Here is a 12,170-nt window from a genome sequence, read left to right as displayed (position 1 = left end):
GGGCTAAACGGGTTAAAATTGCATATAATTTCAAGTTACATCATGCGTTGCGTCTGTACACTAACATATATTATACCAAATTTAACATCATGCGTTACGTCTATACAATTAAAGGTGTATAACAGAAAGTACTTTAACAAATCATGTTTGAAGTCTATACACTGATGAATATATATCAGACAATAGTTATAGTAATTTGAACATAATGCGTGATTTATGACATAAACATTTACAAATAATGTTTAGCATTTAGTCCTTTAGTTTTTTTAGGACATTTAATGGTAGAGCTGGTATTAACAGGGAACAGTTTGTTTATTTCACTGATTTGTGAGCATTATATAGAGATGCATCAGATAAAGAGATATGTCATATGAGTATCCAAATGATACATCACTAACATAATGGGTTTGCGACCAGCATCCGCGCAGTCTGACCAGGATCCATGCTAAGTGAACACAGTCTCATGAATATCATAATCATTTTAATCTATGAGCTGTATTGTTATTTAAAGTGGGTTGGTATGTAATAGATTTTTTTGGTTTGTTATGGGTTTTACGTCACACCGACACAGTATAGGTCGCATTGCGACGTTCCAGCTTTACTGGGGGAGGAAGACCTCAGGTGCCCTTCCGTGTATTATTTCAGGCACGAACGGACACCCGAGTAGAACCACAGACGTTCCGTAAGCTAGCTGGATAGCTTCCTCACATGAAAGAATCCAAAGTCCTTGTTGGGATTCGAACCCACAGCGGTGAGGGGCTATAGTAGAACGTTAGTCATATAATAAATTATATTGAAACATAATACTTCAAAGTGATGAATGTAGGATTTATTTATTAGTGTTAACTAGATATTACTTGTAAAAAACAACGATTTATTTTAAAGAAAATTGATTTAAATGCATGCAGAATTCAATGTATACTCGAACTCATGATACCGGTGGTTCAACGTTACCGGCATATTCACATATCTGGCGATATTATTGTCAAAACCACCTACCGAGTGTTTATATTGACATGCTCCCAATAATATTTGCTATTTTAAAGTTTTAAACATTTTCATGAGTTTTTTAATGAAATATTTCACACATCTTACCTTATTTTTATTTACTATCATATTCCTCCATTGCATAAATTGGTCATCTACAAAACACTTTTTTCCAAAAAAAAATAAAAAATGACAGGTGCTGACGTCATTCAACCTCCATTACATGTCACTTTACCTTTTGACATCATTTTGGCGGGGAAAAATAATCTATGGAAAGCCATTAGTGCATATAAAATAGTTTGTGAAAATTAAAAAATCAGTTTCATTCAGTCTTTTTAGGGAGCCTGTGTAAAGTGTCATATTGATATTTAATATTCATCATACAGAAATAAAATATATTCAATGATATTAAAGGACCAGAAAATCACAACAACACCAAAATGAAGTGAAGGGGATTTTTGAATCCAGCCACATACTGTAATATACACCTGTAATTGGGAGTAAAATATTCTAAAACAGAAATCCCTTGGGGTGATTAAAGAGGAACAGTAAACTAATGAAACACACGTTTTTGTGTTGTTTTTAAGTTAGTTTTATAGATATAAATACAGGAATGCGCAAATGATATTTTTGCTATTAAAACTGCAATGACTTTCCATATAAATAACATTTTTTACAAGTGCACCGGTAGCATGAAGTCTGTTTAACTACGTCATAAAACAAGAGCTGTCAGTAGGACAGCACGCTCGACTATTCTAAGTGCTTGATAGTAAAAGAGCCTTGATAATGTTAAATTTTTTAAGTTCACAAAAGGGCTAATTTTTTTTATAAATACATGTAATAGGCCTTAGAGAGAGTCTAATTATACAGTATTGGCTTGACTATTTGGAAGGTAATGTCACAAGGGTGTTTTATTGAGTATAATAATACTAATTACCTATGAATACATAAATTTGACAGAAAAGGTACAAAGGCTTGTTATTAAGATGTTTTATCAAGTAAATCACTGCTTTATCATTATGAATGCATAAATTTGTCCCAAAAAAGGCACAAACCCTTCAGTAGTTATTGAGATAACTTCTTACAAGCAAAACTTTACCATGAATTTCTATGTTGAAAAAGGGGAGAAAAATCAGCCTAAATGCAAGATAGAATAATGGATCTTTGTCAGTGACCTACAATTATGACCCTAAATACATATGTGAAATTTTAAATAAATATCTTTAATAGTTATTGAGATATGTATAACTTGCATGTAAACATTAACCAAGAGACTAAGTAGAAAAAGGGGATATGAATCAGCCTTAATGCAAGATAGAGTTATGGAACTTGGTCAGTGACATACAATTATGACCCTCCAATTATGACCCTAAGTGCATGATTGTGTGAAGTTTCAAGTAAATATTTTTGAAGACCTGTAACCTTTAACCATAATTTCTAAGTTTCAAAGGGGCAAATAATTCTGCAAATATTGCAGGCAGAGATATGCAATTTTGCAAACTGATGTACATTGTAACTATAAAAAAAGTATTTTAAATTTCAATTGAATATCTCAAGCAATAATTGAGATATTTGACTTTACAAAAAAAACTTTAACCAAAATTTCTAAGTTCCAAAGGGGCATTATTCTTTCAATATTGTAGGCAGAGTTATCCAACTTGTCAATCTGATGTACACTGTTACTATAAATACGTATTGTAAGTTTCAATTGAATATCTCAAGCAATAATTGAGATATTTGACTTTACAAAAAACTTTAACCAAAATTTCTAAGTTAAAAAGGGGCATAATTATGTCAATATTGTAGGCAGAGTTATCCAACTTGTCATTCTGATGTACATAGTTACTATAAATAAGTATGGTATGTTTCAATTGAATATCTCAAGCAATAATTGAGATATTTGACTTTATAACAAACTTTAACCAAAATTTCTAAGTTAAAAAGGGGCACAATTCTGTCAATATTGTAGGCAGAGTTATCCAACTTGTCAATCTGATGTATCTTGTTACTATAAATAAGTATTGTATGTTTCAATTGAATATCTCAAGCAATAATTGAGATATTTTTCTTTATAACAAACTTTAACCAAAATTTCTAAGTTAAAAATGGGCATAATTCTGTCAATATTGTAGGCAGAGTTATCCAACTTGTCAATCTGATGTATCTTGTTACTATTAATAAGTATTGTAAGTTTCAATTGAATATCTCAAGCAATAATTGAGATATTTAACTTTACAAAAAACTTTAACCAACGCAGACGCCGACGCGGACGCTGACGCCGACGCCGACGCCGACGCCGGGGCGACTACAATAGCTCTCATATTCTTCGACATTATGCCAATCCAAGTGTTTATAGTGAGTAAACATGTGAAGAGAACCGCAAAGTAAGATTTTGCCATAATTTCATAACGTTGCATAACCAATTTCGCATGAAAGTCCCATTACTCACGTGGCTTTTAAAAAATATACATCGGAATTTAATCATAACGTTCAAATTATAAAAAAGTGTAGTGCAATAGTTTTTATATTTTTTTTTTATTTCAGACAGATTTATATTTATTCCTTAACTTTTGTCAATATCAACTACTGGTAAACAGTTTTTAAATAATGAATCTTTTGAAATACTTGTACTCGTATATACAGTTTAGCCTTACTTGGCAATGAAAAATGAGCATAATGTCACCTTAAGAAAAGAAAAATACTTTAAGATGGTTCTAACCAATACATAGCATTAAAATAAAAATGGTGATTTTATCATAATAAAAGTGATAAATTAAAAGAAATATATTCATGTTTTTTTTTTCATATCAGAAATTTTCTGAAAAGTAATATCATGTCCGTGTTTGCGTCACGATATCTACCCTGTACATATGTCTCACCCGTGATATTTCAGAGGATAAGCGAGATCCAGTTTGGTTGATATGAAGAGTCCGCCGAAAAATCAATGAAAAAAAAATATTATTGTGAAAATTCTGAAACTTTATGATCAACATTCTTAAAATGTAGATGCGATGCATAAGAATTAACGTAAATCGAATTATAGTAGATTATAATTGCACTTGAAATTGCAATTATGATATCATTTATGTTTCATATACATTGATTATTAAGTGTTGAAAAAGTGAAAAAAGACAAAATTTAGATATTGAACAAATGGACAACAGAGTGGTAAAACTTTATACTAGATCGTCAGGAGAAGGATATTTTTTGTTCGAAGTTGTCTGCGAAATTGTAAGAATGTTAATTATGAATTATTGCAAAGGCGACTGAAAGCATATGAAAAGTATACAAACAAAAACATATGCAAAATATTTCAGCCATCATTCGATGTCTTTATGCATTAAGTCATAAATAAACTTAATAATAACTTATTTTTAGAAACGTTCTCACGGGCAAATATAAAGAGCAAAGACTTTGAATTTGTCGTCAAATATATCATTAGACCATTTACAACTTCTCGTGACCATGATTTTTTGTCCTCAATGCAGCCTTTACTTCCTAGAAAAAATATGTTGTTAATCTTTTTACGTTTAACAATAAAAACAATTATATTTGTATGTCTACCACGATCTTATATTATGTTTTACGATTCTTGCATCCTGTATTCTGACAGATCTGTCCAATATAGGTGTTGACACTGGGCTTTTACTTTTACTTGTAAACTTTAATGTAGTTCCATTCTTAGAATCATTTATGTAACTATCTTTAGTAATTTTCAGACAGAAAAGTTTATGAATAAACACATAATATCCCTTGCGGAACCTCACACACGCTAGAGCATATATGATTGGATTAAAACAACTGTTGCTGTGTCCAAGAAGCGTTCCTGCTACGTAGACCTGTTTAGGCCAAAGGTCTTTGTAATCGAAGATGATGGCGATCATATACGGTGACCAGCTGATGACAAATGCGATGAATGACACAAAAAGCGTCACTGCAAACTGTATTTCGTCTTTTAACCTCTTCTTTGACATGCTGCCTGAAAAGGGTAATTCAAATAATTTTAAAACGAAATGTTTTTACTTTAGTAAGCATAATTCCTTATCAAAAATGTGAAATCAAATGTCCAACCCAGTACTTTCCAAAATAGAAATTTAAAAAAATTACCGCCCCTAAAAAGTTAATACAAAATGTCAAGTTTAGTCATCGGAATGGAAAAGAATGCATAGTTTAAAAAAACACTTTGTAGAAGAAATTATAAGATAATTTATAAAACATTTATAAATTGAGATATCTTAAACATGTTTATTAATCTTAACTCCATTTATATATACATGAAAACGACTTTTGCGCTTTTCCGAAAGTATTCGGATAAAAAAAATAAAGTAAAAAAAAAGAATCTTTTAATCTTATGTACGAATAATCTTACACATAGTAAGTACAACATCTATCACATCCTCTACATTGTTTTTTGTTGTTGTTGTTGTTGTTTTTTTTTTGTTTTTTTGTTTTTTTTGGGGGGGAGGGGGGTGGTGGGGGGGGTTGTTTTTTTTTTTTTGTTTGTTTTGTTTTTTTTTTTTTTTTTTTTTTTGTTTGTTTGTTTCAGCAGTATTCGGTATATATTTGAATAATTTACACAATATCATTAAAACAGAAATATATGTCAAAAATACATTGAACATTAATTAAGGCTATTATTGTGGTATTGATAATTATAAAAATCGGTTTATTTGTTCTTGAATATTTAGGCAACTGAAGATAATGATGAAAATAAGTTTATTTGTTCTAAGATTTATTGAATAAATGACATCTTAAACCTAGGTTCGTGCTTCAAGCAACAAAATACATTTTCTTGTATAATGTGTGCAATAATTATTCTTTTACTATCATTATTCTCGTTAAGATTAATATCACCGACGTATGCGTTACCATTGTTTGCCAAGATTTCACATTTTAATACATTATGGCATTTTGTTAAATCCGACACGTTAAGTAATATTAATTGTAAAATTCAAAAAAAACTTCACATGTAAGATAGTAAGGCGTAAAAGAAGTTGGAAATAATGTAATTTACCAGAAACTTGAATTCATTAAGCACAATTAAATTCATTTCGAAGAAAATTTATGCAGTAAGTTGGATTTTAACATATCCTGTTTACCCATTTTATTATAGGAAACAAAAACATTAATCAAAAACAGAATGTTCTGAGAAGTGCCAAATGTAACTTCCGTTGCAAAATTGAATAAATATACGGCTCTTTTAGTCTAACCACTCAAAGAAGTTTATAAAAATGGATGTTTTCGATTAAATGTGATTTATGTCATGTATTTTACAAAAACACCTGTTAACTTATGACTTGTGGTCGAAATTCATATATCCATGAGTCCTGGGTTCAAGTTCCGGTCAGGTTGCACATTTACATTTGCATCCTTCATAGGCATGTATGCCTTACGGATTATTTATACAAATACTTCAGCTTTCATTCCCTATCATGAAAAAAATTCAATGGAACCGAGTCTGCATTAATCGTTTTCATTGTTCTCGGGTTATTTTACTGTTTTAGAAACATGTTAATGAAAAGTATCATCCGTATTAAATAATAGAGGCCTTTCAAATAGAAATGTCTACTTGTTATCAGGATCTTGTAACTTTCAACTCACCTATTTGTTTTAATTCCATCCGACAATGCCGCACATACAGTATTATTATCAAATATGACGTTAGAACAATTACCATGGGCACCGCTATTGACATTGTTGCCAAAAATATCGTGTAAGAATGGTTGGCTATTCTATCAAACGTGCAGCCCATTTCCTGCAACGATTAAATCATAACTAGAATCACGTGATCATTGCATTTTCATAAGGGGTAATGGTGGCTATCCAGAGAAAATATTTAAAATAAAATACACACAACTGTACGAAATCAGATCATTTGTACTGAAAGAAATATGAAATTTCTATATACTTTTAATATAATATTTCTTGCATGCACAAGCGTAATAAATATTTGTTGACACTATATGGAAGAATAACGATGTGAAGCAACATTAGGATTATATTTAAAATATTATGTCACAAACTACGATTGTACTGAAATAACCTGAAATTCATTTCACCACAAAAAAAGGCAAATATGAAAATAAGTCGTGATAGTTCATATTTAAAAAAATGAAAAATTACACCGCATAGGTTTATCAAACAAACATACATACTTAGATGGACTCTAAAACACTGGCAAGGGATTCTTACATGTTGCCAGTATTTTACAAAGCGATCTAAATTTAACTTACCTTTAAGCCAAATGTATGTCCACCCCAACCCAACCAGTTTGGAAGGTCCAATGTTATTGCTAGCAGCCATAGTGATATACAATAGAATATTGTTTTCTTGTGGGTAAATATACGGTGATATATGAAGAACTTGCAGATTTGAATCAGTCTGAAATAAATGAATAAGTAGATATATGATGAATTTTTGCGTAGAGGAAATCAAATATTAAACGCAAATGTTACAGCGTATTACTTCTTCAGAAAAAAATAAAACGATATTGCTATTAAAGGCCCATCATGCCTCAGAAGTACCTTTCCACAACTGTATTTTTTCGGTACCTGATAAGTTTTCCAAAAATTTCTCATTTACCATATAAGTGGCCTATCGTTTGCTTCTTTAGCTCATTCGACAAATGGTATAATTATAATGAACTTGTATTTTGTATGGTAGTCAAAATAGTACTTTGTCTACATGTTGCTGCCTTTACAACACGTTACGTCACTTTCAGAGATACGTCCCTCGGTTGTTAAACATCTAACATTCTCTAAATCCATTATTCATACATTATTTATTTAAAAAAATGACTTTTGAGGCATAATGTACCTTTAACTGTTACTAATAGAAAATGAAGTTTTGAGTATTAAAGCGTCATAAACTACTCAAATTTGATATGTTAAACAAGAAATAGAAAGAAAAACATTTATACAAATGGACTCTGTACAAAAAATTCAGCTTACGTTGATTGGAATATGAAAATTATAAAAATAAAAACAACAGAGCTATACAAATTAAATATACACATTACCTTTAACATGCACCGTCCGAAACGCAACACACACCACAAAAATCATTTATTCTGCTTTGAAATAATAAAACTAGAATTATGCAAACAAAACATCAATAATTCTTTTGATGGTTAAGTGAAAGTAATAATGTAGCTTGCAAGGAAAAAATAAATGATACAAGTAAAACTTAAAAAATAAAATTCAGAACACGACAATACAATGTTGACGGAATGCACACAAGTCAAATACAACACACATTTGGTAATCAAAGCAATACATTGATTGGCAAGAAATACAGAATGGTTGTGTATAATGTGGACTGTTCTCTATTCGGTAAAAGAAAGAATTAGACTGATCAATATTAAGACATAAGCTTCCTCGCTTGAACACTAGTGAATGTAAAGACATAAGCTCCCTTGCTTTAGGATTAATCAGTATTAAAACAAGAGCTCCCCTGCTTAAGGACTTATCAATATTAAGACATGAGCTTTCTTGTTTAACGACTAATGAATGTTAAGACATGATCTCCCCTGCTTAAGGACTAAAGAATATAAAGACATGGGCTCCCTTGTTTAAGGCAAAATCGATGTTAAGACATGAGCTCCCTTGCTTAAGGACTAATCAATATTAAGACATGAGCTCCCTTTCTTAAAGACTAATCAATATTAAGACACGAGCTCCCTTGCTTAAAGACTAATCAATATTAAGACATGAGCTCCCTTGCCTAAGGACAAATCAATATTAAGACATGAGCTCCCTTGCTAATGGATTATCAGTATTAAGACATGAGCTGCCTTGCTTAAGGGCTAATCGATATTAAGACATGAGCTCCCTTTCTTAAGGACTTATGGATATTAAGACATGAGCTCCCTTGTTTAAAAACTAATCAATATTAAGACATGAGCTCCATTGCTTAAGGACTAATCAATATTTAGACATGATCTCCCTTGCTTAAGGACTAATCAATATTAAGACATGAGCTCCCTTGCTTAAAAAGGATAAATCAATATTAAGACATGAGCTCTCTTGTTTAAGGACTAATGCATATTAGGACATGAGCTTTCTTGCTTAAGGACCTATGAATTTTAAGACATGAGCTCCCTTGCTTAAGGACTAATGAATATTTAGACATAAGCTCCCTTTCTTAAGGACTTATCAATATTAAAACATGAGCTCCCTTGCTTAAGGACTAATGAATATGAAGACATGAGCTCCCTTTCTTAAGGACTTATCAATATTAAGACATGAACTCCCTTGCTTAAGGACTAATGAATATGAAGACATGAGCTCCATTTTTTAAGGACTAATGAATATTAAGAAATAAACTCCCTTGCTTAAGGAATAATCAATATTAAGACATGAGCTCCCTTGCTTAAGGACTAATGAATATTAAGACATGAGCTTCCTTTTTTAAGGACTTATCAATATTAAGACATGAGCTCCCTTGCTTAAGGACTAATCAATATTAAGACATGAGCTTCCTTTTTTAAGGACTTATCAATATTAAGACATGAGCTCCCTTGCTTTAGGACTTAATCAATATTACGACATGAGCTCCTTGCTTAAGGACTAATCAATATTAGGACATGAGCTCCCTTTCTTAAGGCCTAATCAATATTAAGACATGAGCTCCCTTGCTTAAGGACTAATGAATATGAAGACATGAGCTCCCTTGCTTAAGGACTTATCAATATTAAGACATGAGCTCCCTTGCTTAAGGACTAATCAATATTAAGACATGAGCTCCCTTTCTGAAGGACTAATGAATATTAAGACATGAGCTTCCTTGCTTAAGGACTAATGAATATTAAGACATGAGCTCCCTTTTTAAAGGACTCGTGAATATTAAGACATTAGCTCCCTTTTTTTAAGGACTAATCAATATTAAGACATGAGTTCCCTTTCTTATGGACCTATCAATATTAAGACATGAGCTCCCTTGCTAAAGGTCTAATGAACATGAAGACATGAGCTCCCTTTCTTAAGACTTATCAATATTAAGACATGAACTCCCTTGCTTAAGGACTAATGATTATTCAAACTTTAGCTCCCTTTTTCAAGGACTAATGAATATTAAGACACGAGCTCCCTTTCTTAAGAAATAATGAATATTAAGACATGAGCCCCCTTTCTTAAGGACTAATGAATATTAAGACATTAGCCCTCTCGCTTAAGAGACTAATGAATATTAAGACATGAGCTCCCTTGCTTAAGGTTTTATCCATATCAAGACATGAGCCCCCTTGCTTATGAACTAATCAATATTGAGACATGAGCTCCCTTGACAAAACTTAAGGACTTATAAATATTAAGACATGTTAAAAGGAATGTATATATTCTTTTATTTTCTAGTATCTGCAATACTTATATATAAAATCTCTCTTACATAAATTATGAAATGCTGATAATGTCTAATGAACCGATTACCTTTCTTAACAAAATAAAAAGTTGTTTATTAGAAAAAATATAAAAATATGTATGAGTTAACAAGTAAAATTAATATAAAATTAAGAACAATCTAGTGCATATAAATGGCCGGGGTTTTTTTTAAAGTTTTTCTAGTTTTCATAAAATCCAATAAAAAAACATTTTCAAATATTTCACATTCGATACAAAAGTTATTTGATGGCACATGATTACGACTGAAATAGGATTTAAATAGTTTTTGATACTTTGTACATGCACATTCTTCTTTTTCTGGTAACAAACCAAAAACAACATACAACATTCTATCATCAACACTCCATTAATCAATTTTGTAGGCAAAATGACGTGATTAGTAAATCTGACTAGGATAGTAAGAAGAAACAATGGTTTACGTTTTTCAGATGCGTCGATTATGCTATGATATTCATGTATACTTATAAACAATGTGTGAAATGTATGTTTGCATAATTCTCGTCATTTGCGTATTGATGCATGGATTTAACATACACGTCTGAGCAATGAAACAGTTTCTATTACCAGATAATAGCATCACAATTGTTTGATTCAGTTCAGGCTGGTGGTAATTCGTTTGACTTAATAGAAGCTAGTGGTAACTCGTCTGACCTCGTTGATGCTTCTGGTAACTCGTTTGACTTGTTAGTTGATGCTGACTCATTTGACTTAGAAGAGGCTGACGATGACTCGTTTGACTTGGTAGAGGCTGTTCGTAACTCGGAAAATGTTCTATTTTTAGATGTTTTAAAACCACTTGTAAAGTGTGCGTCTTTTAGAAATGGCTCTTTGACAATCTTTCTGCAACAGAGTTTTCTCAAGAACACTTTGTATCCTCTACGAAATCGTTCATTAAATGAGGCATAAATTATCGGGTTCATACAGCTGTTACTATGTCCGAATAATGTCCCAAAAACATAAACCTGTTTCGGCCACGTGTCATGTCTATCAATTAAAACTGCAAGCATATACAAGCTCCAGCACAATACGAATGCTAGAAAAGCTATAAATAACGTAATACTGAATTGTATTTCATCATGCTTTCTTTGTTTTGGCAGGTTTCCAAAATGCTTCACATAATTTTCTCTACTTGACCTTACATAACAAAGAGTTGTCACGTATGAAGTAAAAACAATCGCCATTGGGATGGCAACCGTCACAACTGCGAGGAAAACGGAGTAGTAGTAATTTGCTACTCGATCAAATGTGCATCCCATTTCCTTGAGAGCGAACGTATGTCCCCCGATTCCAAGCCAATTTGGTAGATCAAGTAAAATAGTAAACAGCCATATGGCAATACAATAACATATTGTCTTTTTCTGTGTGAAAATTCTTTTGTAAGAGAAATGCTTGCATATTTGTATTGCTCTGTAAATAAAAGACACAAAATGAACTAAAGGGTACGAATGGTGCAAAGGAAAACAAAATTAACAAAAATATAAAATGATGCAGATAGGGGATATTCATATGTGCAATATTCGTATCGAATCTAGTAGTGAAACCATTGTTTATAAGCTGCACTATGTGTATTGTTACAAAACCATTTGCATGAAGACCTTTACCAAGCTATAACATTACCAAAAGTCGTGTCGTATTGTTTTTTTTGTTGTTTTTTTTTTGTATTTTTCATTGCATTGCGTTGCGTTGCGTTGCGTTGCGTTGCATTGCATTGCATTGCATTGTATGATATGGTATCGTATCGTATCGTATCGTATCGTATCGTATCGTATTGTATTGTATTGCACA

General features: G+C 31.6%; 1 protein-coding gene across 5 annotated transcripts in view; it reads right to left on the bottom strand.

Moving 5' to 3' along the window:
* Window positions 1–4,127: 4,127 nt before the first annotated feature.
* LOC132746304 (melatonin receptor type 1A-like) overlaps window positions 4,128–12,170 on the bottom strand; it is an 83,112-nt gene continuing 75,069 nt past the window's right edge. For 4 of the 5 annotated variants that reach the window (XM_060735417.1, XM_060735413.1, XM_060735414.1 and 1 more), the window contains exon 4: window positions 10,311–11,792. In XM_060735417.1, coding sequence (XP_060591400.1) covers window positions 10,982–11,792 — 811 coding nt within the window. In that variant the 3' untranslated portion in view covers window positions 10,311–10,981. Of the gene's footprint in view, window positions 4,967–6,588; window positions 6,743–7,220; window positions 7,369–10,310; window positions 11,793–12,170 lie in introns of those variants that run through there. The other variant, XM_060735416.1, reaches the window with a different exon arrangement.

The sequence above is a fragment of the Ruditapes philippinarum genome, unplaced genomic scaffold, assembly GCF_026571515.1.
Source record: "Ruditapes philippinarum isolate M1 unplaced genomic scaffold, ASM2657151v2 ctg1186_1_1_1_1, whole genome shotgun sequence".
Classification (NCBI taxonomy): domain Eukaryota; kingdom Metazoa; phylum Mollusca; class Bivalvia; order Venerida; family Veneridae; genus Ruditapes; species Ruditapes philippinarum.
Note: the sequence above shows the minus strand (reverse complement) of the source record. Positions and strands in the feature narration are given on the sequence as shown.